The sequence below is a fragment of the Panthera onca genome, chromosome D4 (genome assembly GCF_046562875.1).
Source record: "Panthera onca isolate mPanOnc1 chromosome D4, mPanOnc1 haplotype 2, whole genome shotgun sequence".
Taxonomy (NCBI): domain Eukaryota; kingdom Metazoa; phylum Chordata; class Mammalia; order Carnivora; family Felidae; genus Panthera; species Panthera onca.
Window position 1 is genome coordinate 13,720,049 of NC_138351.1, and position 25,979 is coordinate 13,746,027.

At 47.4% G+C, this 25,979-nt stretch overlaps 1 protein-coding gene across 2 annotated transcripts; it reads right to left on the reverse strand.

The window, feature by feature from the left end:
* On the reverse strand, positions 1-25,969 carry KLF9 (KLF transcription factor 9). 2 transcript variants are annotated; one of them, XR_009603177.3, is made up of 3 exons: positions 24,565-25,969; positions 2,568-3,525; positions 1-2,320 (listed from the first exon to the last, which is right to left on the reverse strand). XR_009603177.3 is itself a non-coding variant. In XM_060610087.3 (2 exons), exons 1-2 carry the CDS (start codon positions 25,067-25,069, stop codon positions 3,296-3,298), a joined length of 735 nt encoding a protein of 244 aa, XP_060466070.1. In that variant the 5' UTR covers positions 25,070-25,969; the 3' UTR covers positions 1-3,295. The 2 variants fall into 2 exon arrangements, 1 of the variants encoding a protein (XP_060466070.1); XM_060610087.3 differs by having other exon boundaries at positions 1-3,525.
* Positions 25,970-25,979: the final 10 nt, after the last annotated feature.

Sequence of the window (25,979 nt, forward strand, 5' to 3'; positions counted from 1 at the left end):
TCTTTGTCATTTATTACTTTTATTTGGACAACATATATACATATGTACAAAATACCAACTGTCAGAATCCTCTTTTATAATTTCATTTGATTTACAAAAACGGGACAGCAAAATAACTTAGGTCACTAATACTGTACAAAAATAAAACTGATTAAACAGTTGTAAAGATCAGTATCTTACAGTGTTACAGATCATTCATCTGTTGTGAAAGAACATCTCAATCTATCCAGAGTGATGGGCGCTGTGCGAAATCTACCTGCAAACTGACAACTAATCAATTCCTGTAATATGACTACCAAATGTAATTCTCAAAAGAAGCATGATGTAGAGTTAGACCTTAAAGCTGGGGCATCATTCCACAGTGGTGAAGGGCTTTCTTCTTTTCTAACCAAGGAGAGGAGTTATCGTAACTCTAAAACTATTAAATTTTCCAAAATATGACAATTACTTACAGTATTAGATAAAACGACGTTTCTTTCTTTTTAAACACCTGCAACAGTCTTTCGAAAAATTCAGTTTGGTTAAAAAAGTAAACAAAAATTACTATCCTGCATTTGGATTTTTATACGTTAAATCCATGGTCTTTTTAATATAAAAAGTAATTCCTTCATAGTTTGAGTGTTCAATGAACTGTAGTAGTCCTATTTGAACCATATCTTGATATAGTAAATCTAATTAGAATGCTGGTTCCTGTTTTGTGGCATGTTAAAACAGGATTTATCACGAAGAATAAAAAGCCTTGAGTTTATACGTTACGTTACTATAACATGTAAGAGAATATCAAATGTGTGTTCTTCAACAACTTGAAAAGGCAAGTAACAACTTTTTTTGGGAAGTAAATTGTGCAATTTTTTTTTTTTTTTTAAAACAAGTTGCTGCATTTATATCCGCCTAAGTAAGTGCTGGACGAAAGCCACATATAGATTTACTCCTGAAACTACAAAGATTGTCTTTCACTGACTTTGCTTGGTTTTCCTTCATTTCTTTCTGCGAGGGGGAAGATGAGTTTGTCCAAGTTAGCAGGTTGCTAGGCAACCCCAAACTCCTCACTCACTAAAAGGCAGCCTGTAGAGGGTCACAGGCAGAAACATTCCATGAGCTCAGTTAAGAAAGAGACAGCCTAACCTATTTCATATGGGAGAACAGATGTCCTTAAAACTCATTTTGGACACAGAAATTAAAATTTGGTTTAAAATAAGCGTTTCAAAAATCTGAAACAGAGGTAGAAAGTGTTCTTTATTTTTCCTGACATGTTTTCCCGTGAGAAAACACTTTCCTTTTTATCTCAATGGACCGTTCCCAGTCCCTAATGTTAAAAGCAGTTCTCTTTACAGAACTACTAATACGACTACATTGGTGAAACAAACAAAAATAAAACACACCATGCTAGTGATGGCTATTGGATTGGACGTCGGAGTCAGCCGTGACCCACGCCGGCTGTAGGAACCCACACTGGTTCTAAACTGTCAGGTGAAGTAACAAGTTCGCGGACAGGGAGGCACCCTGCGTTTGCGTGACACATCTCATAGCACACGTATCCACGAGAGTGCACCGGAGCTCCCTGTTTGAAATATCAGATAAAATTGCCAGAAAAGCACGATTTCTGACAAAAGAAAATGTAAACATTTCTCCCACGATCACAGCTGACTCCCCTACTTGAGGTTTCTTCTTAGCTATGAAAACAGTTCATTTTTCTGGCCACGTGACGGCCAAAATTAAGTTTGCAGGTAAATGGCGGATTACGGATGCAGTGGTTTAGGCCATTGTAGACACCTGGATACAAGACATATATAGTGGTGAGGCTTCTGATGGAAAAGATACAGTGATGTGTTTTCCTTCGTACGTATGGAAGTGTGCCTTTCGTTCTCCAAAAGGGACAGTTGTGAAGTCACCTTGGAAATCATCAGGGTGTTTTCCCTCGGGACTCACTCCTCACAGGGATGTGCTTTTCTTTTCACAGGTCAGCTCCCTTTTCCTTTCACACAACTCTTGCACCTGTTAATGGGAGTTTGTGGGAACATGGGAAGGAGACCGACAAATCTTTTCTCCACAAAATAGGTGTTTCCAGAGCAACTTAAGGTCATGCACCCACTCAAATAAAACCCAACAGAGTCAAAACCCTCTCCCTTCGTGGCATTAGAACAATAAGATGACGTTAACTAAAAGGATCGGAAAATTTGGAAAAGTTAATAGAGTTAAAATTCTGTTTGTTCTTTTTGAAATTAAAAAAACAAAAATACTACCCTCCTTCTCCTTCAGCATCTGTTGTATATATTCTGCCCTCACATCTCTGCCATGATTTCATAGGGAAATGTGTATACTGTAAAAAAAATAATAATAATAAAAAATAAAAAATAAAAAAAAGCAGATTATAACGTGGTTCCAAACAGAATGTCTGCTTCTATCCTTAAAGCATGTACTGAACTTCTTCATCCTCTGCATTAAGAAAATAAAAGTGCAGCTTATGTTCAAAAAGTACGAGTCATACAAAGCAAGGTTTCAAAGTTCTGTACTTAGTGTAACCTTTTGAAGGTTTGTCTTGATTAGTATGAATTCAGACTGCTTACCCATTGACTATAAGTAACTTTTTTTTGTTTTGTTTTGTTTTCGAGTCTTTAGATGACAGATCATGCTGGAATAGGTGCGCTCTTGCTTGCGTAAAGACAGCTGTGCTATGGCGTGGTGGGTGGGTGGGTGGGTGGGCGGCTGGTTGTTCTTTGTCTCAAAGGTTAACGTGATTCAAGAGAGTGGTTTTGCTAAAGAAACCGAAGCACACTCGTCATTACATCGAAGAGGGTAAGAAAACAACTCTGAGAGACAGCAAGCAGGAAGGGCCCAGGATCACTGTGTGATGCCACAGGTCAGCTCACCCAGTCCGACATATGTACACCAGTGTTGAATCTTTAAAAGTCTACCCCGCTCCTGGCCTTATCCCCCCTCCCCCCGCCCCCCTCCGCCCCCCACCCCACCCCCCCAAAAAATAAAGGAGAGAGAGAGAGAGAGAGAGAGAGAGAGAGAAAGAAAAAAAAGCATTTGCCTTCCCTCCAACAGTCAGAGACGGTCAGAGTGCCTCTGCTTGGGGACCAAGTGTGGACTTTGATCTCAGGCTACGCTGTGCTTTTTAGAAAACCAGGCGGGGGACAGGGGGCGGAGGGTGTGACCGCGGGGCGGTGATTGGGGGGGGGGGGGCGGGCGCGCCCCTCCCGGGGTGGAAGGGCGGGGTGGTGGTGGCGGGGTTGGGAGGGTGCTGGGGGGAGGGGAGGTGACAGTCCTGTCCGGCGGGCGCGCCCGGCCCTCACAAGGGGTTGGCCAGCGCCTTTTTGGAGCGCTTGATCATACTGGGGTGGAACTCGGTGTGGCGCCGGGCGTGCTTGGTGAGGTGGTCGCTCCTCATGAAGCGCTTCTCGCACAGGGGACAGCGGAACTGCTTCTCGCCCGTGTGCGTCCGGTAGTGGCGCGTCAGCTCGTCCGAGCGCGAGAACTTTTTAAGGCAGTCTGGCCACGTGCAGGGGAAGGGCCGCTCACCTGCGAGAAGGGAGGCAAGACAGGGCGCGGTGACACAGCACATCCCAGGAGTGCGCGCTCCCAGCCGCCCCTCCCCACCCCCGGGACGCGCAGGGGGGACCCCCGGGACCTCAGACAGTGACTGCCTTGGGACCGGCATTAAGCCGCCCGCCCCGGGGGGCACCGAGCAGACGGTTCCGAGAAGGTTCCGAGAAGCGTCTTCTCGGAGCACGTGAACTTGCTATTTTATGCCCCAGGGATCCCTGAGAGCCTTGGACATTCTTATTCGGTTGCTCAGGTTCTCTCCCAGAATCAAAACCCTCAGCTCTTGGCACTGTGCCAAGCACTATGGACCTCAGGCCCGCACTGTGGACCTCAGGCCGCACGTCCAACCAGCCCCCCACCCGGAGCTGCGACCCCCCTCCAGCTGCTGAGTGCCCTGGCCACCCAGCGTCTATGTCCCCAAGCCTGGTGACAGCCCCCTCCCCGCCCCCAACAGGAAAGCTGGCTTGCTCCTGAGCACCTCGGCCAGGAACACTTTCAGGGACATGAAATCTGCTTCCGTGCAAAAGGCCTCGCTTTAAGTCCTATTGCTTTAACACAAAACAGCTGTGTGTTCCCTCCTTTGGGTGTCCGAAGACAGCTATCGTGTCTTTTTCTGATCTCTTGTTTAGACTCAACAATCCCAGTTTCTTCCATAGAACAATGAACCTCATTCTAAACTGTTAAAAGAGAAGGGCTCTGCGTGAGTTAACTCACTGAATGCTCACAGGACTCCCCGCGGAGGTGGCCCATTTCACAGATGGGGAAACAGGCTTTTAACACCTGCCAGGTGTTTCCAGGGCGCCCCTCCCACCCCCCTTGTGGTCGCTTTCCTCAGATTCAGCATATTGTCTGCACATCGCACCAAAAATGCAGCGAAGCCTCACCCTCCAGATGTGAGCAGGCGACCTCCTGGCCCGGGAATGGCAGGAGAGGGCCTGTGCCCACATTTGCCCGGGTTGCGCGCAAGCACAAAGGCAGAATGAGCTGTTTAAGACGAGAGTGTTGTGTGCTCCTCTTGTGAGCGCGCCTGCCTGCCTGCTTCTCACCTCCTTCTAGCAGAGCCCAAAGTGGATGCTTCACAGACCCAGGGCTACAGGCTCCTGCCCTCCACAGAACTCTCCAGAAGAGTACATGTTTTCTCACTCCCGTCCCCACCTTCCTGGCCGAGAGCTGTCCAGAGTGGTGCATCTGAGTCATCCAAATATTATTCATCCTTCCCCTCCCCCCGGGCCAGCTTCTCCTACCCGGTGCCAGAGATGTAGACATACTGATAATAACCACAAAACCAAACCTCTGTCAGCTTTGTGACAATTTCCACATGGCTAAGGTTTTATTTGCTAGTCTCCCCGCAGAACAATGGTCCTCACACCCTGTGCGACCTCCTTGTTCTTATGGGAAGCCCGGCATGGGCACAACGAATCTGTGTAAGTAGATTCGTTATATGTGGGTCTGTGTGTAAATCCCCACGGAGCCGGGGGCTGAAAAGCCACAGCAGCACAAGACAAGAGCAAACCAGCGAATGCCGAACCAAGGTGGACACGGGTGCTGGGGTGAATGAGGCATGAGGATGCTCGAAGTCTCCAGGAGGGCCCCCAACCCCCCAAAACAAAACAAAAAGAAACCTCGCTTCAAACCCAAACCCTCTGAAACACTCAACGACGTGGAATCCAAAACTACACTTTCGCGTCTTCTGCTGGACCCAACGGCATCCTACCCGGTTCAGAACTTTGGAACAGAAGGTGGAATGCAGTTTGCCACAGCCCAGCAAGGTTGAGCCTCCTAGGACAAGGACAACATCATGTGTGGTCGTGTGCTGTTTATACTGCCGTGCATTGAGTAACTGCCCACGCGCATGCTACGTATATGTGTGCATGTGTGTGTGCAGAGCTGAGTCTGTTCATCCTCCAGATCGCTCACATGACCAAAGCCTGCTCAGAAGTTCCCGGATCGCTGGGGGGAGACAACTTCTGCCTGTTGCAGAATGAGACGGCCACCAAGTCCTCTTAATCCCGTGAGGGGTCTATGGGAGAGATGTTCTCTTAAATATGTTCTGTTAACATATACAACAAAGGGTCAGAATTCACACAGCAATGAATTTTATAACTATAAAAAGCAAACCAACCGAGACCAAAGTGAACAACCCTCTCTTATCTCTCCGTCCGGGAGCTGTTCTCTCCACTGCTTTATGATTTGGTGGTGAGGGAAGCGACCGAAAGGAAAAGCTCAGTGTTTTCTCAGTGCTTGTTAGGACAAAAACTCATTGGAGGGATTTTCTCGGAGGAGTGGTAATGTGGGTTAGCTTACTCACTGGCACATGTTGCTTTCAAGTGAGTCAGGAGAGGAGGTTAATTTATTGGAAAGGATCTGTGTCCACTGTGGGGAAAAATGGATCAGAAGACGTCTCTGCTGTGGGCTGGATTGGAAAAGAAAGAAGGCCCTCCTCCTGTTTTAGGAAGATGGCTTTGTGGAAGCGATACTCAATGGAAAATTGTCATGAAGCCTGAATCGGCTGGAAGTACAGAACTTACAAGCATTTATGCTTACAATTCACAATTCACGTATGTTTCAAGTGTAATCAGAGTCCCTTCCCATTGAATTCACCTTTGGTCTAGCTTATGCCTACCCTGTCTTCACTGCCCTCCATGGTTGTCACCACGTGACTGCTCTCTTCCTTCTAACCCAGATGCTGCCATTGACCTAGCATCTTTATCCCTGTTGCAGAGAAGAGGGGACCACCTAGTGAGCCCAGAGCAAATCAGAGCCAACAGCAGCGTTTGTTAGACTCATATTACTTGTATAATTCAACCTTACAGTTTCTAAGCATTTAAAAAAAGATCTACTTGTCAGTGACTTCCTAGTGTAAAGGCTCCAGGATCATTTTGATTCTTCTTGGATCCCTTGGAAAAACATTAGGAGATTTTTGGTCAGTGATCTAAATCAGGGGTTTAGCAAACTACAGCCCACAGGCCAAATCTGACCTACCATCTATTTTTGTAAAATTCCATGAGCTAAAAATGGTATAAACACCATTCTTCTATTTGGTTTTTACCAAATAGTTGGGAGGAAAAAATCAAAAGAATAATAATATTCTGGGATAGGAGAAACTTTGATGGGATTCAAATTTTCACGTCCATATACAAAGTTTATTAGGCCAGAACCATGCTCATTTGTTTCTGTATTATTATCTCCGGCTGCTTTTTCACTATAACAGCAGTCTCACATGGTTGCAACTGAGACTGTATGGCCCATGAAGTCTAAAATATTTGCTATCTGGTCACTCGTAGACAGTGGGCGGACACATGATCTCAGTCTGAAAATCTGAACTTGTAGCTGGTGTGCACCAGAGTTTGCAAATCCAAACATCTTCAGGAGTCAGACACATAATAAAAATGGGTGTGGCGCGCGCCTGGGTGGCTCAGTCGGTTAAGTGTCTGACTTCAGCTCAGGGCATGATCTCATGGTTCATGAGTTCGAGCCCGCGTTGGGCTCTGTGCTGACAGCTCAGAGCCTGGAGCCTGCTTTGGATTCTGTATCTCCCTCTCTCTCTGCCCCTCCTCTGCTCATACTCTGTCTCTCTCAAGAATAAATAAACATTTTTAAAAAATTAAAAAAATAAAAATGGGTGAAATGCCAGGTGTATTAGAACATGGATTGTAGTGGAATCCATGGACGGCTCTTTGTCCCCTCAAAGGCATTCACATTCAACACTTTATAAAACACTGTGCCAGTCAAACAATGCTTGCGTGCAGGAAGCCTGGATTCTTCTTGGAGACTTACAATTTGTATCCCTTTGAAACCACCTACCTCTTTAACCCAGTGAAGAGTTTGCACACAACCTACTTTGGGATACATTTCAGCCAGTTAGCTAATAATAGACACATAATAAGGTATCATCCAGAAAATGATACACGTTTTGCACCTAAGAAAGTATGGAATGGAGAAATCGTAGGTAGAGAAGGAACAGAATTTAAGGCTGCATGGGACCAGAGATGGTGGGCAGAGAAGAGAGGCCTGCCTGTCATCTTGCAGCCAAGGGGAAATCAAATCAGGCCTTTCTTTCAGCTCAGCGCTAAGGCCCACAAAGAACAGGTAGCCTTCTTCACACAGAACGAATCATATGGCAAAGCAACTATCAATTAAAGAATCTTTAAACTTGTCTTTAGTATTAATGAGCGAGCTACCATCCTCCAGGGGGGTTGTGGAAAAGGAACAGACATGTACTAGTGTTTTATTTCTGGCCTTTACAGGAAAACATAGCCAAAGGCAGTGACACAATAAACTCTTGCTTTACTGGAGCAGAGCTGTTAACAGCACAAGTTCCTCTGCGTTCTCATTATTTATACACCACTCCCCTCCCCTTTCAGCAACGCGCTAAGCACCTCTCGCTGACAGACTCCGCTCAGAGTATAAAATAAACTTGATCAGAACGGCTACTGAATACTGCACCTGGTGTGTAAAAGACTTCCTTTGCAGAGGCAGGTCAGGCCTCCAGAAGGCTCCTGGGCCTCCAATGGGTTCAAGAGAAGTGGAGTAGAGCCTGCTGGCTACGTGCTTGCCTGCTTAGCACAAAGGACAGAGCCTCCACCCCACTTCGTGATTAGTCGACAAGCCAAGTGGGGAGTTCTCCATACAGAGGGAGAAAGACTACAGTGGGAGGACTGCTAACTGGCTATACTCAACCCCCCTCCAGGCTCCCCTGAGTTCAGACAGGCTGCCCCTGGGGTACTGGCCTGGGGTCCAGGAGACCCCTGCTCTCAACGCACTGCTTTCCCACCTGGTTCTCCTTCCCTTCCACAATGCCACAGAAGGACCTAAAATGGGCTAAAGCAGGAAGGTTAAAAGTACAAACTCTGAACCTCCCAATTGCTTCTGACAAACGTAACTCCATCTAGTAAAACCAGAAGGGATCTCTAAAAATGCCAATGAAGAAACACAGCTTCTCGCGGATATACAAAATCAGGGCCACTTCTTCAGGAAAAAGTAGTGTTTTTTGATCGAAAAAAGCAAGTAGGATTCCAGAGATAAAAGGATAATTTGATATTAGAAAATCATATTGATATGGTTCCCTGTTTGAGCGGACTAATACATCCGCTCCTACCCTCACACACAGAATCTCTTGAAAAATGCAAAATGGCGTTTGATAAAATTCAACATCCATCCCTAATAAAAAGCTTTTAGGAAAATAGAATGATTCCTTAACAGGATAAAAAATATAGATCTGAAACCTTTTCCTAGCAAGGTCAATAGTAAAATAAAGGTAGCATTCTATTAAAGTCAAGCTCAAGGCATGGATGGACACTGCCCCATCATTATAGCTACTTAATGTTGTTTAGGAAAAGTGAGTGAGCACAATTAGATAACAAAATAAGACGTAAATCACTGGAAAGAGAAGGTCGAATCAGAATTATTTATAGCTGATACAACTTTCTATCTGGGAAGTCTCAGAACAATAACCAAAAAACTAATATAAATTAAAAATGCATTCACAGGTGTAAGTATACGAAAGAACAATGGTTTTCTTACATGCTAACCACAGCCAATCAGGATAAGCCTACGCTAAAAGTTCAGGACCTGCATGAAGAAAATCATAAAACTCTGATATAAAGGAAAATGAATATTGGAACATTTCTCATGTTCTTCGATGGTAGGACTCAATGGTGTGAATGTGGCAATTCTGTGCAGATTCATCTATGAATGTAACACGTACCATAGAAATTCTTTTCTCGTGAACCTGACAAAATTATTCTAAAGTTAATTTGGAAGACTAAATACACTCAACTCGCCAAGAAAATTTTGCAATAGAACAACAATAAGTGAGCACTTGCAATACCAGTGATTAAAATGTATGATTAAAGCTGCAATAATTGAGATAGCACGAGACCAGCACAGGAAAAGACGAATCAGTGGAACAGAGTCAAGTCTGAAAATAAACCCAAGACTCGACAGGGATGGGGGTCTTTCAAATTAGTGGAGAAATGAATGTTTAATTCAATAAATGGAATAGACATCTGGTTAAAAACATTAAATCTGGATCCCTGCCTCATACCTTTCTCTTCAATAAATTCCAAACGAGCTCTATACATAAATGTAAAAAATAAAACTGCAGAGGTGAGAGAAAATATAGGCGACTATTTTTAGAATCCTGAAGTGGGGAGAAGACTGTATAAATACGAAACCAAAGGCAAAATCCTATTTGAAGCATAGTTTTGAGATACAATAAAAAATTTTAAACTTCTGCATAGTAAAAATATATATAGGTGAAAAATTTTAAGAGCCAGAACACTGAACTAGTAAAGGAAATTCCAGCATAAGACAAAAAGTTAAAATCCGTAATATGAAATGGACACTGAGAAATCAAAATTAATAACCCAATTTAATAAAATTGGGCAAAGATGCAAACAAGTAATTAATAAAATAAGACCTACCAATGGCCAATAAGTAAATATATGGCAATATATTCAATCTCACAAGTAACCAAAACATGCCAATTAAGACTCCAATGAAATACACATCAGGCTGGTGAAAATGTAAAGAAGTGTGTTCACAGACCTATTGCTGATGGAGGCATCAGGAAACTGACCTTTTACTGCATGAGTGGGACTTATAACTGATCTAGTGCTATTTGGCAATGTATTCATCTAGGAATTATTTTTGGTAATAATAAAGAACACGGAAGTATACAGGGATACCAGCATTGTTCATAAAAGCTAAAACTTGGTAACAACTTAAATGTCTGACAATAAAGAACGGGTTTGATACATTATAGTGTATCCATAAGGTGGGATAATATGTACTTGTTACAAAGATACTAGATCATTACAGAATGAAATGGAAAAATGTTAGCAATACACCACTAAGTGAAAAGGACAGAGTATTATCTGCTGTATAGGTATATGGAACATCTATGGAGAGAAAAAATCCTCGAAGACTATACACAAAATAGGAGCAGTAGCTATCTACAGGTGGGGCGGGGAGGGGAGGATAAAGAATAACATTTTCTTTCTGTAATTTTCCAGTATTTTCTGATTATTTTTGTAAACAGTTAAGTACAAATTTATGAGACAAAGTCAGAAAAAAGTCAACAGAAAACAAAGGAAGCATGCATTTGAGTTTAAATGTTTCCACAAATGGGTGGATCTTTGATCAAGAATATATTCTACCTGGAGAAGTGGGGGCCGGGTATTTATTTTCTATTGAGAAATTAACACTCCCGTGTCCGAGACCAAAGTAAGAAGGATCATTGTTTCCTTCTCAAATTGTTAGAAAGTGAGAAACTTTCAGAACGTACTTCGTGTGTTTTTTCTCACTCTTCCTTCATCCCCTCCTCTCCTCCCTTTTCTATATATGAAGGGAAAACTGCCCTCCAAGGACAGACGAGAAGGCCCCTCCGATGCAGTGTTAATAGGACAGTAATGGTAAGGCTGCCCCACGGAGGGGTGAGTTTGTTGGGAAGCAGGGCAGTGAGCGTGTGCAGAGGTACAAAGCCCGGGGTCCAATACAGGGTTCATGGGTGAGACTGGCTGGCCGCATACCCACACAGACCTGCCCAGATCCCAGGCCTTCGGCACCCCCATCCAGTTGTCCACTATCATCTGTCCTCATTCCCCACGGGAGAGTCAAGTTGACTTGTGGGTATAAGATGGGAGCCTTTGCTCTATTGTTTTTCTTGTGTGCTACCACCAAGGGTGGAAGTGCCCATGGACTTGACAGAGGAGGTATGTAGGCCATCTTTGGGAGTAGACAATTCTATGCTTCCCTGCGTAAATCGTTCCAATTAATTATGACCTCAAAAATCAAGAAACCAAAAGCCTCTTGTTTGCTCCAGAAAATATTGCTACCTACATATGCATATGTAGATGTTCTGAAAACACAAAAGCACTTGACCAGGCCTAGAAGCATGATCCTGCCCGAATGCCATCCCATCATACTGCCATTTGCTCTCGGCCCCTCTTTGAATCCCTCTTGTGATCTGGTTTCTTTTTATATTTTATTTGTTGCTACCACAGAGTCATTTTAGAGTCTGAATGTGAGATTTTACTTCCCGGCCCCTGTGTTTTTCTGTGGAGGGAGGCTTGCCTCATTCTTTAGGTTCTGAACTGGGAAGTGTGTCTGTAACATCTGTCACACGGCACTTCTTCAATGCAATGTGTTGGCGTCCAGGAAGCAAGCCCGTCCGAATATTGTGTGTGTGTCCCCAGCCTCAACTGATCTGTCAGACAGCTCACGCGCTGGGACCTCAGACGTGGAGACGGCACACAACAGATTCGGGACTCTAGGCAAAAGGTATGTCCCGGCATCTCGGTGATACAGTCCCGATCTCAGCAACTCTGCATCGGCACAGGTGGAGTGACCTCCCCACAACCACATACACCGAGGTCCAGGCCCAGATCTGCTGGTTCCCATGCCCACATCCTTCCTGCCATCCCAGAGCACACCGCTTCTGCCCAGTTGTTTGTGGGAAAGAGAACTAATAAATGAACCCACTAAACATCGAACAGGATGTAAGTGTTTAATGGCAAAACTATCCTGAGAACACAGATCCTTGAATCTTTGCATTCTGGGTGACTTTTGTAACCATCGAATTCAAACCTGTCATGTTTCAGATCACACTGACTCAGGGCAGATTACTTGCCCAGAGATGAGAACCGGTTTTTTCTTTTCTTTTCTTTTCTTTTCTTTTCTTTTCTTTTCTTTTCTTTTCTTTTCTTTTCTTTTCTTTTCTTCCCTTTCCTTTCCTTTATTTTTTAAATGTTTATTTTTATTTTTGACAGAGAGAGAGACAGAGCATGAGCAGGGGAGGGGCAGAGAGAGACGGAGACACAGAACCCGAAGCAGGCTCCAGGCTCTGAGCTGTCAGCACAGAGCATGACGTGGGGCTCGAACTCACAGACCGTGAGATCATGACCCGAGCCGAAGTCGGACACTCAACTGACTGAGCCACCCAGGGGCCCTGAGAACCGGTTTTCAAATTCCTCCTTCGGTTTGGAGCACAAGACAAGATTGGATGCAACACAAGAGCAAAGGCGCTAACTCAAGGCAGAGAGAGCCTTCTAGTACGTGATTCTCTCATTCTCTTATTCCTGGGCTCTTCCTTCCAGCTGGATTGGCTTGAGGGGCAGGGGTGGGGGTGGGGGGCAGGCATTTAGGGGTTTAAAACAAGTAAGTGCTGCTGAGCTTTAAGTTTCAAAATAGGGTCTGAAAAATGGAAAGCAGACCTTGAAGTCCTTAAATTTAAAGTCTCTTGATTGGCCAGTGCTTCCTACCAAGACCTGAGCTATACAGAGAGGCTGGAGGGGCTGAGTTTGGAGAACAGAAGTAGAGGTCTCTAAGAAGTGCCCCGCATTCTCTATTCTGCTAATAACAGGGGTGGGCAGTCCCAAGGGGGCTAACCACTGCTGCCCACACCAGCCCCTCTGGAAGGTCCCCACAGGCCAGGACACCTGAGGGATCAGGCCCACGACCCCACAGTTGGGAGAAGGCCACAGGGGTCCTTAGTCACAGAATGCAAGGATCTATCACCTGCAGCCATTGTACAGCGATCCTCTTCAGCAGAGGATGCCCGTGCATGAGGACCAAGACCCAAGCTAGAGCATGACACCCCAGGGGAGACCACCCAGGTCAAAGGACGGTGCTCAGCGGACGGTGTGCAACATCGACAGCCCTTTCCTGATGCCAAGATGCCAAAAAAAGAGGTGGGCCTCTTACCGACCAAATGCTAGATCACTCCCAGGAGAAAGAAAGGCAAAGGGAGAGGGAGAGACAACTCTGATTTTGCAAACACTTACCCAAAGAAGAACACCATTCAATAGAGAAGTGATGGAGACACGCTGAATAGGATCAAGAGGAAATTTCTCAACCAACAGCACAGATGGGTGGGGGTGAGGGTGGGCTCGAGAACCCAGTTCTGACTGCGGACAGTTACACTGTGCACACCCCGGGTTTTAGTGGGGAATTCGTGCCCAGTGCACACAGGCACTTTGGAAGGGCCCCTGAGACTTTCGGCATCCTTAGCGGACACAAAGATAACCTTTCCGTTTGTGCACTTAGGTGAAATCATGTGGCATCCACAGTTTCCGGTCTGGAGTGGCCGCTATCCAGAGGGCCGGATCTCGGAGAATACCATGGGCCGGCGACAAAAAATACAGGAGATGAGACTGCCGTCTTGTTAGAAAACTGTCTGGTCTACCTGCCAGCCAGGCTGTGGCACTCGCCACGACTCAGGGGGCCTAGTGATGCTGTGGCACTGTTGTCAGCCTCTTGTCCCTGGGCTCAACCACTGTAGGACACTGCCGGCCCCACAGGAGGGCTGCGATGACCACAGGCCATGTGGGCCACTGTCAAATCATTTTTCAAGCTTTAATGGAGTGAGCCATTAATTCATATTGCCTGGGCCCCTGGGTGGCTCAGTCAGTTAAGAGTCTGACACTTGAATGTGGCTCAGGTCATAATCTCACGGTTCTGTGGGTTTGAGCCCTCCACTGGGCTCTGTGCTGACAGCATGAAGCCTGCCTGGGATTCTCTCTCTCTCCCTCTCTCTCTGCCCCTCCCCTGCTCATGCTCTCTCTCTCTCTCTCTCTCTCTTTCAAAATAAAAAAAAATCATATTGCTTGGTGTTTGGTGACCACAAAGCTTGGAGGGACTCAGCCATCCGAACTTCCCCAAGGAGTCCCCCTGCCCGACTCCCCCCACATCTTCCTCGGGAAGAAATAACTCAGGTTAGAGGGGGAGAGCCCACGTTTCTGTATGCTGGGGACCCCCTCCTGCCCCCCACCACCCTGCCTTCAGAGGGATAATGCACACCAGACAAGCCTCTGGTGGCTGGCCACTGGTAAGATTTATGACACGAAAGAGAGGAAGCCAGCTCTTTCTGCTTATTTTCGTTAGAACAGCAGTGGTACAAAACTACCGTAGAATTATGGCAGCATAGGGATTTAAGTCATTTTTATGTGTTTTTTGTAAGTTATTTTTAAGAGCTAATTTTTGCCTCTTACAATTTATTATGGTGTTTTTGTTGGGCATCACACGCTGAATAGACTCCTGAATCCCAACGGGAACTGTCGTATAAACAGCCCATCTTTGTAAAGATGGGGCCTTTATCTATTAACACACAGGGTGACAAACGTTCACGTAAGCACAACTCATTTCTCTGGGCATTAAAACAGACAGACGGCTGGAATTCAGACCAAGCAAATGGCTCTGCTTATCACACTGCTGCTGTTAACCTTATTCCACGAGAGGCTTTGGGTACTGGCTTCTAGAATATCCAGAGAAGAGGACATACAGGTATGAGCCTGAGCACGTGAAATAACATGTTGAAATAACCTATTTCCTGCAAAGACCATTTAGTACATGCACTGGTGGCCTATCTTTTAGGATGAATTCCAGAGACAGTTCAGAGTCCTTTCTGTTCAAAGAGGAGGGGAAAAAAGTGCTGTCATACTAATCTGTCCCTCATTTTGTCAAACTTCTGCTCTTTGGACCATCCTGTCTATAGTTCTACGTGGGCAGACAGAGTGGGTATCTGTTGGTTTTGCCTGTCTGGCATGCATTGCCTCTTTTGGGTACTAAATAGCACACCTTGAATTTCCTTTTGGAAACCACCCCTTCCCCACTCTAAGTCTATGTGATTTCGGGGTGGGGAGTAACCCCACACCCCAAAGCTTGATTGAGTTCAGGGACAGACACAAGGTTCTGACTCCACTGTGAAGATTGAAGCCTGTGACTTTTGCTGGAATCATTCGGGAAGGAGAACTTTCCTTCCACAGGGCTTGCTGAATTGGCAGGATGGGAGTCTGCTGATGGCCACCTTACCGCCGTCCAGAGACAGGCTGCACACGGATGAAGCCAAAGCAGAGGACAGCAGGGCTGAGCCAGGGAGGGAGCTAGACACTGAGTAGTCGAATCCAGAGATACCAGAAACTAGAGCTACCCCAGATGTGTTGGCAATTTGAACCCGTCAAATTTTATTTTTTATCGAGCCAGACCAAGATTGGATTCTGTTGTTTGTGACCAAGAGTCCTAAGACAGCTGCAGACCCAGGACGAGGTTCTTTTTCCATTGGAAGGAAGAAGGCTCTGAATAACTACTGGAAAGTATAGGATAGGTCTGGTCAGAGTCCAAGATTTCTACAGATATTTCTAACCAACGTTCACAAATATCATCCATGAGCCAGAGTCAGAACACAAGAGTAGAGAGCTAACCACTGGTAGCTTTGGAGCCAAGTTCAGGAGAGCCATGCAAAACACAGGGTTGCTTCCCACCGGTGGAAGGAAGCCCCCGGGGTCCAAGTGAACAATTCGGGCGTGACTCCAGCAGCTAGAAACATGCTAGGAAAATTCCAGAGTAACCTTGGGGCTAAGGTAACTAACTCCAACTCTAATTCCTCCTATAAAATGGGAGTAAGAGTACTTTCCTATCTCATAGGACTTCTGTGAGTTTATACAGGACAATGCATGTAAACTATTTGGCTTAGAAGTTGGTATATAATAAATGCTGGATGTTACTGCTATTACTGATATTATTACTAATAGGACTACTACTAATATTAATAATTTTCTACTATTGCTGTTATTCACAACATTGGCAGTGCCTGCTTTCTGCATGTAGCCCAGCTCTACGGGTGGAGCGGTCGCTCAAGAAATAAGTATTATTCAAATAAATGACCTGCTGCTGGACAGATCTGGAATTGTAAACAAAAATTCTAGGAACATCCAGGGCTTCTGGGCAATACCTGTAACTTATTTTTTTACTTTTTCAATACATTTTATTTTTATTAAGTTTATTTTGAGAGAAGGGGAGAGAGAGAGAGAGAGAATGTGCGGGGAGGGTTGAGAGGGGCAGAGAGAGAGAGGGAGACAGAGAGAATGCCAAAGAATCCCAAAGAATCTGTGCAGTCAGCACGGAGCCTCCCACGGGGTTAGATCTCACAAACCACAATATTATGGCCAGAGCTGAAACCAAAGGTCAGACACTTAACTGACTGAGCCACCCAGGTGCCCCCTAAATTATTTTTTAATTATAATTCTTGATGTGTGGAGACAGTGTCTGAAATGTTTTAAATACCTCATGTGATTTAACTTGCAGAGCAATTTCATGAGGATAGAATCACTGAAACCCATTTTATAGATGGGAAAACTGAGGCTCAGAGAGTTTTCGCTGTACCAGAGTGGCAGAGGCGGGACTCAAGCCCAGGTCTAAAGGCCCCGAAGCCCATGCTCTGCTCTCCCTACTGCAGGAGAGCCCCCTCCTGGAGCTGCCCTGCATGCTAACTCTCTAGGATGGACTGGTCTCCCACCTACTCTTCTGACTACCTCCATCCCATCGGAGCTGGCCCCCTGAAGGGAGGGGGTGAAACCTTCTTTTCTCTTTCTTTGAACCAAGATGATCCATACAGTTCTTTCTAGTCTTTCTAGTTCTGAAATGTCCATAAAGCTTTTTTTTTTTTTTTTTTTTTTTTTTGTCCGTTGCCTGCCCCTGGGACTCTGGGAGGCATTCACTTCCAAAACAACAGAGACTTGCCTTGGAAAAATGTTCACACTTTGTTTCAAACAAAACACTGCTGCCTGCATTTCAAATCCCTGTCATTAATTTTGCATGGCTTAAGCTCCTGTCTCTTTATTTTCATCTATGTAAAGAATGTCCTCATTTTTTAAAAAGGCTCAATCAGAGACGAATTCCATTTTCCTGTTCAAATCTGTGATCATTCTCAATTTTATATTAAAAAAAAAAAAAAAAAAAAAAAAAACAAGCAAAGACCCACTGGCCCCAGGCATAGATAGCTAGTGAGCTAGCTGGGTCTTGCAGTTCTAGAATCTTTAGATTTCAGATTCAGACGTTCATTTCCAGGATCCCAGAGGCTCACATACCTCACGATGAACCGAGACCCAAAGGGAAGCCTGTAGGTAGACCCTCGTGGACATGGGTTCTGAGCACAAATGGAAATGAACGGCTGGTAAGATCCCACGCCTAAAAAATGGATGCACCTGACTCCCTTAGAGGGGAAAGCATTCTCTATGAATAATAATGCGAGTCCTATTATTTGCTGAGGGGACTGCTTGAGGCCAGGATAAGACAAATGTTTACTCTTGGCCTTAATGCACCAAAAAGGTATTAAAGTTTCAGGAGGGCTCCGGGAAGGGCGGAGTAGGAAATCTCACTGGCACTTGGCCGTGAGCTGGTTCACACTGCGCGGCTCCCATAATAAAAGGGCAGAGGTCCCCAGGCTGACTCCACCTCTGCCCTTTCGCTGGGTTAATTTGGCTAATGCGAAGCAGCTCTTTAAACCAAGATTTAAAAAATGTTAACCGCAGATTGAAATTCTCAGGAGACCGTGGTGGGGGTGGGGGTGGGGGTGGAGGTGGGAAGAATCAAATCAAAGCACTGCAAAGAATTCACAGCGAGGGAAGGTCTCCACGTGGGCCATGCTCTGGCCTTCCGCACTCGTCTTAAACAGCCCTTCAGAGTACGTGGCGCCCTCTTGTGTTGCTGAGGAAACCGAGGTTCCCGGAGACCTGGCCGGCCGTGAGCCCAAAGTCACGTGCCTGTCAAGGCAGCCGGCTAGCCCCCCAACAACCGTGGGCTGAGCTTCCAACCCCCTCAAGGGCCCCAACATGCTGGCATGGAACAATCCCCGTATCTGAGAGGGTGGCCATACCCTCTTACACAGGCCACACGATGGATGTGATGCCCTCTCAAGGTCACTTCCAACCTCCAAGTTCTATTCTTTTGATACAGACAACTGCTGCCGTCAAGTGCTCTGAGCTAGGCCTTGGCCTGTGACTAACTTCCCAGCAAAGAGTGGGGCGGAGCCAGAGAAAGGACTGCTCAGAGACCACTGCAGAAGATCCCATTTCTTTTCTTTTAACCATCTGTGGGTTTTTTTTTTTTAATTTCCCCTTCCTGTTGCCCCTCCTTTTTGCGTGTGTTGCATGGAAACAGAAAGTGCCTTTGTACCAATTACTAGGCACTAATTTACGTTGTTCAGTGGGCGCTGGGCTTGCTGGAGAAACACTAGGATAAGGTGGGAGGGTTGGATGTGGGGGAGGACGGAAGCAGCAGAGGCCTGGAATGTTGCTAGCTTTCCCTCCGAGCTGGAGAACCGGCAAGGGGAGGGGGGAAAAAAAAAAACAAACCCTGAAAATTTGGAAGTCAGGACTAACGAAAATGATAAAGCTGTTTTTTTGTGGGTTTTTGTTGTTTTTTAAATCAAGGACGCTAGTGATCATAAGGCATTCAGAAGTCCAAATAGAGGGGCTAGAAAGCCAACTCTAAGCAGGGCACACCAGCTTGCTTCAGGGGCTCTTGGAAACGTGAATACTGGAACCCACCCACCCACTTTTCTTCTCCATGGACTTATTAAGGAAGACCACGGTCAGCCACTTTCCCAGTGTCATAGATGGTTGTCCCTGGGAAGTTGCATCTGGGAATTTCCCACAGACGTTGGCAGGATGAGTAGTTCTTGGGATACGCGGCGACAACTGAGACAAGAGTGTTAAATCTGACCCATAGGTTCAGAATCCAAGGATTCACTTCCCTCAGGTCTTTACATCTGAAGGTAATGGGGTGTGGCCATCCAAATGTCTCTGGGCTTGCTCTGCTGTCTTCCCCCGACCAGCCCAGCTGCTTGTCCCCTCCCCTCTCCTCCCTGCTCATGGAAGATCCCACAGGAAAATAGGAAAACAGGGGAATGGGGTTTTCACCCTGTAATTGTACTCCATGTGTATTTGCTGTGGTGAAACAGTAACCCTGCCAGCAGCAGCAGGTTTTTAAGGGAACCCCACTTTGCTTTGGTTAGGACAGCTAGAGGGGGGTGCCTGAGGACATGGGGTGTGAAGAGGAACAGCCTCTGGTCCTTCCCAGCTCGGGGACTGGCAAGGAAGAGCTGTTGGGTCCCCCAAAAGGCCTCAGTCCCCAGGGTGAGGTCTCAGCAGCGGGCTGGGGTTTGGGCAGCCTTACGGGCCATCCTTCCTTGGAATCGAGGAAGTTTCAGCCTCTCATCTGCAAAACCCAGAAGCAAAGTCTCTACTGCCTCCTAGGAATCCTCAGAAATCTATCATCCTCTGCAGCTAGAGGCCATTTGCAGCTTTTTGCCCTCTTCTCGAATGTGGACTGTCACTTTTTTCCCCGACAGGATACATGAGATTGTGTCTAGACAGTCTCACTGGGAAGCAGGGTGGATATCGCCCCAAGGGGGCAAAAATTGGATCTTTGGCAGGTGAAAAAAGTCTTAGCTATGACAGTGGTTTGTGGCCTTCTAAAGGGGCACGATATGCGGACAGCTCTGTAGTACACCTGAGGCGCTAAAATGTCACGGGAGGGGAGGACAGTTATGGGGGAAAAATGTCTAAAGCTCCTTAGGAGAGAGAAAATGGGGGGGGGGGGCGGGTAGAAAAACAATGACCTGCAAGCTCCCACTCAGGCGAAGCTGTGAAAGTATTTTGGATGCAGCATGTCAGGTTGTGAAATACCAACAATCCACATCACTGGGGGAGCCCTGTGGAAAGAACGTGACCGAGAGAATGTCCCCTCAAGGACCAACACACACAGGGCCTCCCTTCTATTTATGAAGAGAAGAGCAAGAGGCAAAGACTGGACAGGGGCTCAAATTAACAGCCGGGCCGGCCTGGCCCAGAGGCCACTTCTGAGCTAAGGCCCCTAGTCTAGGGCCTGTGGGGCCTGTGGCCAAAGCGAGACCTTGCCCTGTCCCTGAACGCCTGCCTGTCTCCTGGGTCACGGAAATAGGTCCTTTCTCATACCTCTGATGGCATTAGACTCTCCTGAACCAAACAGTTGACTCTAAACCTTTTGCAGTAATTATAGGAGAAGCTCCAAGCGGGCTCAGAACAGGCCAGGGCACCTGTATAAGCACAATTTTAAAACTTTGGTCTCAGGGAAGGAACACCCTGGCTCAGGGAAGGGACATTCCTAAAGAGGCCAGAAAATCTATTTCCAGTGTTGGAGGAGACCTTCTACAGTGGGGCTCTTCGGATGCCTTCTGCCAGATATTCTCAAGTATCCTGGGAAGACGTTCAAACGGGATAAGGAGAAAGAGAAGCAACCACTCTTGGGAAAAGTTTTGTTAAGTCTCGTGTCTCGTTGTTATACATGAATGTTGTTATGCTCTATTAAAAAAAAAAAAAAAAAAGTACTGTTTTTAAAACTCTTTCTGTAGAACCGAAGTGTGATGATTGGAACTTTGGCCCTTCTGGTTTTCAGAATCCCATAAACAGTGTCCTCAAGTCAACCCACTGTCACCATTTGGGGAGAGTCGACTTAAGTCTTTCCAAAAAGAAAGTAAAATTGCGCTTGGTGTGAAGTAAATAGAACCTAAGGTTTCTATCACTGAAATGTCAACGGAGCATGAGTCTGATTACATCAGCTGGTTCTAAAGACTTTGATCTGGAATTTGGATGTGGTTGTTTCCTTCCCCCAAAGATATCCCACCGTCCATAACTGTTCAAGGTGACCAAAAAGTCAGGAAACTTAGGATAAACTTGTTTTTTTGTTTTTTGTTTTTAGTGTTCACGGAAGGGTTGGGGACACGTGGGTGTGGCAAGAGTGTCTGGGGGGTCAGTGGGTATTTGTGGAGCCAGTTGGGGGTGTGTGCTCAGAGGTGGTGGGAGTGTTGGTGTGAGGGCTGTAAGGGGACGTTCGTGTGTGTGCCTGTGCACGTAGGGGAGGGCAGTGATGTGGGTGTGGGTCTGTGGGGGGTGTGCCAGGACAAACTTAAAATTGGTTGCATTAAAAAAAAAAAAAATGCTCCATACATTTTCAGGCCAAGAACTCTAATGGATCTAATTGTTAAGCTGAAACATGACCATAAATACCTTCTAAAGTGTATTTAGACCCAAAAGTCTTGAAACCAAAAGGAATGTATTTGTGGCATTTTCCAGATTAACCATGGAGGTACTGCTTACACTTTAGAGGCACACTGCGTGAGAAGGATATCAGACCTAAAGACTGAAGAAAAGCAAATTGAGCAGAGTATCAAAAAATGGGAACTGAAATGTGAACTGACTGACATACTACTTAAAAATATGTTTATTCTGGGTTCCTGATTTTTGAGGATGCCCTCTCTATTACATACAAACAATAAGAGCCAGAATTTCTTGAGGGCTTTCTGTACATGGAATCCTATTAGCTGCTTTGTCTATGTTATTTAATCTTTGTTCAAGAACCTCTGGGTTCAGAGGTAATACCCTAGCCAGTGGATTAAGAAACTGAGGGTCACAGAAGGGGTAGTAAACTCGAATGCCAACAGAGATGATGTAAATGATTAAAATAAAGGTCACTGCCCTCTAAAGAATGATCAGTTCAAGCCAGTTGTTGCTGGGTAGGAATTCAGGCCTAGTTTTGTCAGATTGATCCATTTTTCCAGAGAAGCCAAAACTCTGGATTTGTGCCGAATCTTCTGATTTTTAGATGTTAGTAACTGATTCCATTTTTATTAACTCTGTGTTGGCCAAGCCAAACAGATCTGCAAAGCACATTCGGCAGCAGGCCTCTAGTTTGAAAAATTTTGAATTCCAGTAACCTACTGAAGTTTTCTTTCTTTCTTTCTTTCTTTCTTTGGTAACTTGCTGAAGTTTCTCACACCTGGGAAACAATCGGACAAGTGAGAACCCAACTCCAAATCGAGTTCCTCTCTTAGGACCCTACGGAGGTAGCAGCCCTGGATCAAATGCAATTTCCTGTAAATGATTCAACTTCTCAAGCCCCTGGTTCTATGGAAGTCGTGGCCCTGGGAGGGGAGCAAGCAGCAAGCAGGAAGGACTCTTACTGGGCCACGCTGAGCAAGGGGGTGTGGCCGGAATTTTAGCTGTTAAAACCTTCACAGAATGCAGACTTTCCAAGGGCTACCTCCTGTCCACCTCCTGGACTGAATACCAGCCAAAGCAAACCAGGAAGGTCCTTCCCTCGTTTCTCCCCGCTCCCCGAGACAATCTAACTCGAAGCCGTATCAGAAACTTCCAAATGCGCAAGACCTACACATCTCTTAGTTAGAGTATCCTTTCCACATGCCTTCTTTCGTGGGAGTATGCTTCCCACCATATTTACAGAGGCCGAGGTTTTTGTTCGACCGTGTCCTGGTATTACAGAGCCCCCAAAACATAAATAAGACACCTGCTATCACCATATCACTAGTTCCAAAGGACTGACTGTAGCATTTAAAATGGGATTAACATTTCACTTGGTTTTCCACTCCTGACTGTGTAAAAGGTTCTCCTGGAACAGCTGAGCCGACGTGCCTTATGGAGAATTAAAGAGCACCACGCATGCACGCACACATAAGCAGCCATTTCTATAAATGCCTGACAAGATCACTCAGCTGAATGGTTCAGAACTCCGGGATTCTTTTTTTCTAAGTCGCAAAGAGTCGGGTAGCTCACACAGAAACACTGCAGGTTCCCCAGCTACCCGCCTGGGCAGCTCCCTGAAGGAGAAAGTGCCTTTGCTCAAGGTGGCAGGCAGTGAGTGTCCCTGTGAACAACTGAACTCCGGGAACATGGCTGACGAGGCCAGGCCCGCCCAACAGCTGTTGGTGAGTAACACCCTCGGGTTAATATACCCCTACTTGACCCTGGGGAAGTCACGCTAAAGGTCGCATCCCCCAGCTCAGGCACACATCTGCCTCTCAACAACCTTACAGATACAAACTTGAAACTGCTGTTTTGTGGCAACTTGGGGATGACAACCCCAAACAAAGCCTGATTTTGCATTAACCATGGAGGAAATTCAGCTTTACTCCTTTGCCAGCAGCCACCTCCACAAGAAAGACGTCCAGAGGAAATAAAATCTGAAATGCAGTTACGTGGCCTTTCTTTTAAGAAGCAAAACCAAAGCAGACCAACCAAGGATCATTTTAAAACCACAGGCCCAGGGCCTCATCTTAAAAGTACCAACAATTACACCCCAAAATGACAATACTTTTCTAAATAACTCCAACAGCCTCTTAAATATGGTGTCCTAGGATAGAAGGAAAAGAAGTTCCATGGAACGAATGAAGCCCTGTGTTTCCTTATCAGAACAGCAGTTGTAAAAAGAACCTTACTAAAGATGGTGAGATAGCAAGGCCCAACCCTTCCCAACTTTTTCCGAGTGTGTTAAAACAGAACCAGCAGAATCGGCTGACCGAGGTTCCCCCCTTAAGCCTCCAAGCCCCGTTCCGTACTGCATATGGCTTTCTGGCCACATTCCTTGGGTCAGCCCTTGCCTTCTGCTGTCCCTGGGAGACACCCTTGCACGAGGCCTCCAGGCGTGTTCTTTACAGAGCCTTGACCTTAGACAAGGGCCACACCTCCTCCCTAACTATTCAGGGGAAGGGTGCCACCAATCATGTGGAAACGAAAAATCAGCCCTCAAACCTCATTACAAAGGCCAACTAATCATGAAGTTAACCCACCGACCCATCACTTGATCAAACTCCGGTGCTGCCTGAAGCGGTGTTATTTTAAACCTCCCCGGGGACTCTTGGCCAAATTTAAAACCACCTTGGCAAGCCCTGAAAAGTAGCAAGCATACGGCTAAATGAGTCCTTAGTCATCCCTAAAAGGCTCCATGTAAAGTGTGCCCTTCTCCCCAGGTTTTGGCCATTCCGCTGCAATCCCTCCACAGAACCAAATAAGAGATACGCCACTTGACCTCCCCAGTGCCAGCGTCTGCCCGGGTGGGGGTGGCCCCACCGTCGCGGGGTGCGGGAGTCCTGGGGGGGCGGGGCGGCGCGGGAAGGGCGGCACCACACTCCCCGCGAAGCCACGCACAGGGGCTGGCCCTCGACACTCACTCTGCCCGCCAGGTTAATGCCCTCCATGGCTTCCAGAGGCTGGAGACAATTAAGGAGAGAGCGAGCTTTCCGTCTCTACACGGTTCAATTATTTAAAGAGTTAAACAGCATCTCATCCAAAATGTTGGCACCCTTGAGGCCGAGCGTGGTGTCCTTAACGCCCAGGAAGGCCGCCCGGCCAAAGGTTAACTAACCCCAGAGCTGGGTGGGAGAGAGAGGGAGACGCCGCTAACCTGTATGCACTCTGTAATGGGCTTTGAGATGGGAGGATTTTCCATAGACTTTCCCACAGCCACTGTAGGGGCACTTGTGCCTCTTTTCGGAGGCGTGTTTCCCCTTCGCAGCCACTCCAGGGTGGAGGAGGGAGAGCGGGCTGGGCGCGCTGCCAGGATCCTGTCTCTCCTCCGGGCTGTGAGAAGGACTCGACCCAGATTCGGTGGTCACGTCGCTGTCGGATCCCATATCCTCATCCGGACTCTCCAGACTGTCGCTGCACACCGAGGGGGTCTGGATGGGTCGGTACTTGTTCAGGTCCAACAAGCTCTTGGCGATGGTGACCAGCGTGCAGTAATCCTTCCAGGTGTCCCCCGGGTCACCGTGCTCCTTGGTCACCTCGCGCTCAGGTAGTCGCAGTCGCTCGGCGTCCGGAGCGCCCCCATGCTCCGGCACCGCAGCGCGGTTCGAAATGGAAACCAGACACTGGGCAGCCACGAAGTCCATGTAGGCGGCCGCGGACATGGTGCGGGCGACAGCAGCCCCGGCGGCGCGGCCGAACTTGGCGGTGGCTGCGGAGGTTCGGCTCGCCCTGCCCTGGCCTCGGACGACGAGCGCGGCGCGGCGCGGCGGCCAAGGGGGCGGGGGCGCGGGGCGCTTCCGACTCGCAGGAGCGCGAGGCGACCTCAGCCCCTCATCTTTACGTAACCGGCAGCGCCTCCGCACGCAGCATCCACGGCCCCGGGCTCCGCCGCGCTGCCGCCGCTCGCTCGCCGCCGCCCGCGCTCCGCGCCCGGCGCGATCCCCCCGACGGGCGCGCCGGCCGCTCCGAGCCGGCTCCCTTGGAAAGGTGCCACACGTGGCGGCCGCAAGTTTATGCGCTTGAAAACGCCCCCGAGGCGCTGGGAGAGGAAACTGCAAGAGAGGTACACGCCCTCGGCCGCCTCTCCGTCGAACCGAAGCCGCGGGACATTCAGCCGACCACCCGGGCGCGCGCGGCAAGGGCCGGACCGAGCGCGGGGTCTAAGAGACACTTTTCCCCCAGTCCGCGGACGCCTTCTGAGCCCCTGCTCTGGCCGGTCCGCACCGTTCCGGCATTCTCTTGCTCAGTAACAATTTCGCAGAATCCCATCACGTCACAATCCAAACCCCCTCCAATTGGCCAGCGGGGAGGGTGATTCAACTCTGTTTACTTTCTCCCCCTGCCAGTCAGAACGGCCTTTCGGTGGAGAGGTGCGTCTAGAACTGAGGCGTGCGGCCAATCCGACTGTTCCGTTCCGCTGCCTCGTGCTACCCCTCCAGCCTCGAACGCTGACATTTAAAAGGGTAACAGCCGGGAGGCTGGAAGGGGGCCGCCGCTCCTCCTCGGGAGCGCCTCTCGGTCCCGGTGGCCTCCCCGGGCCTCCCGGCTCGAGGTCCAGCTGGCGGGGCCGGG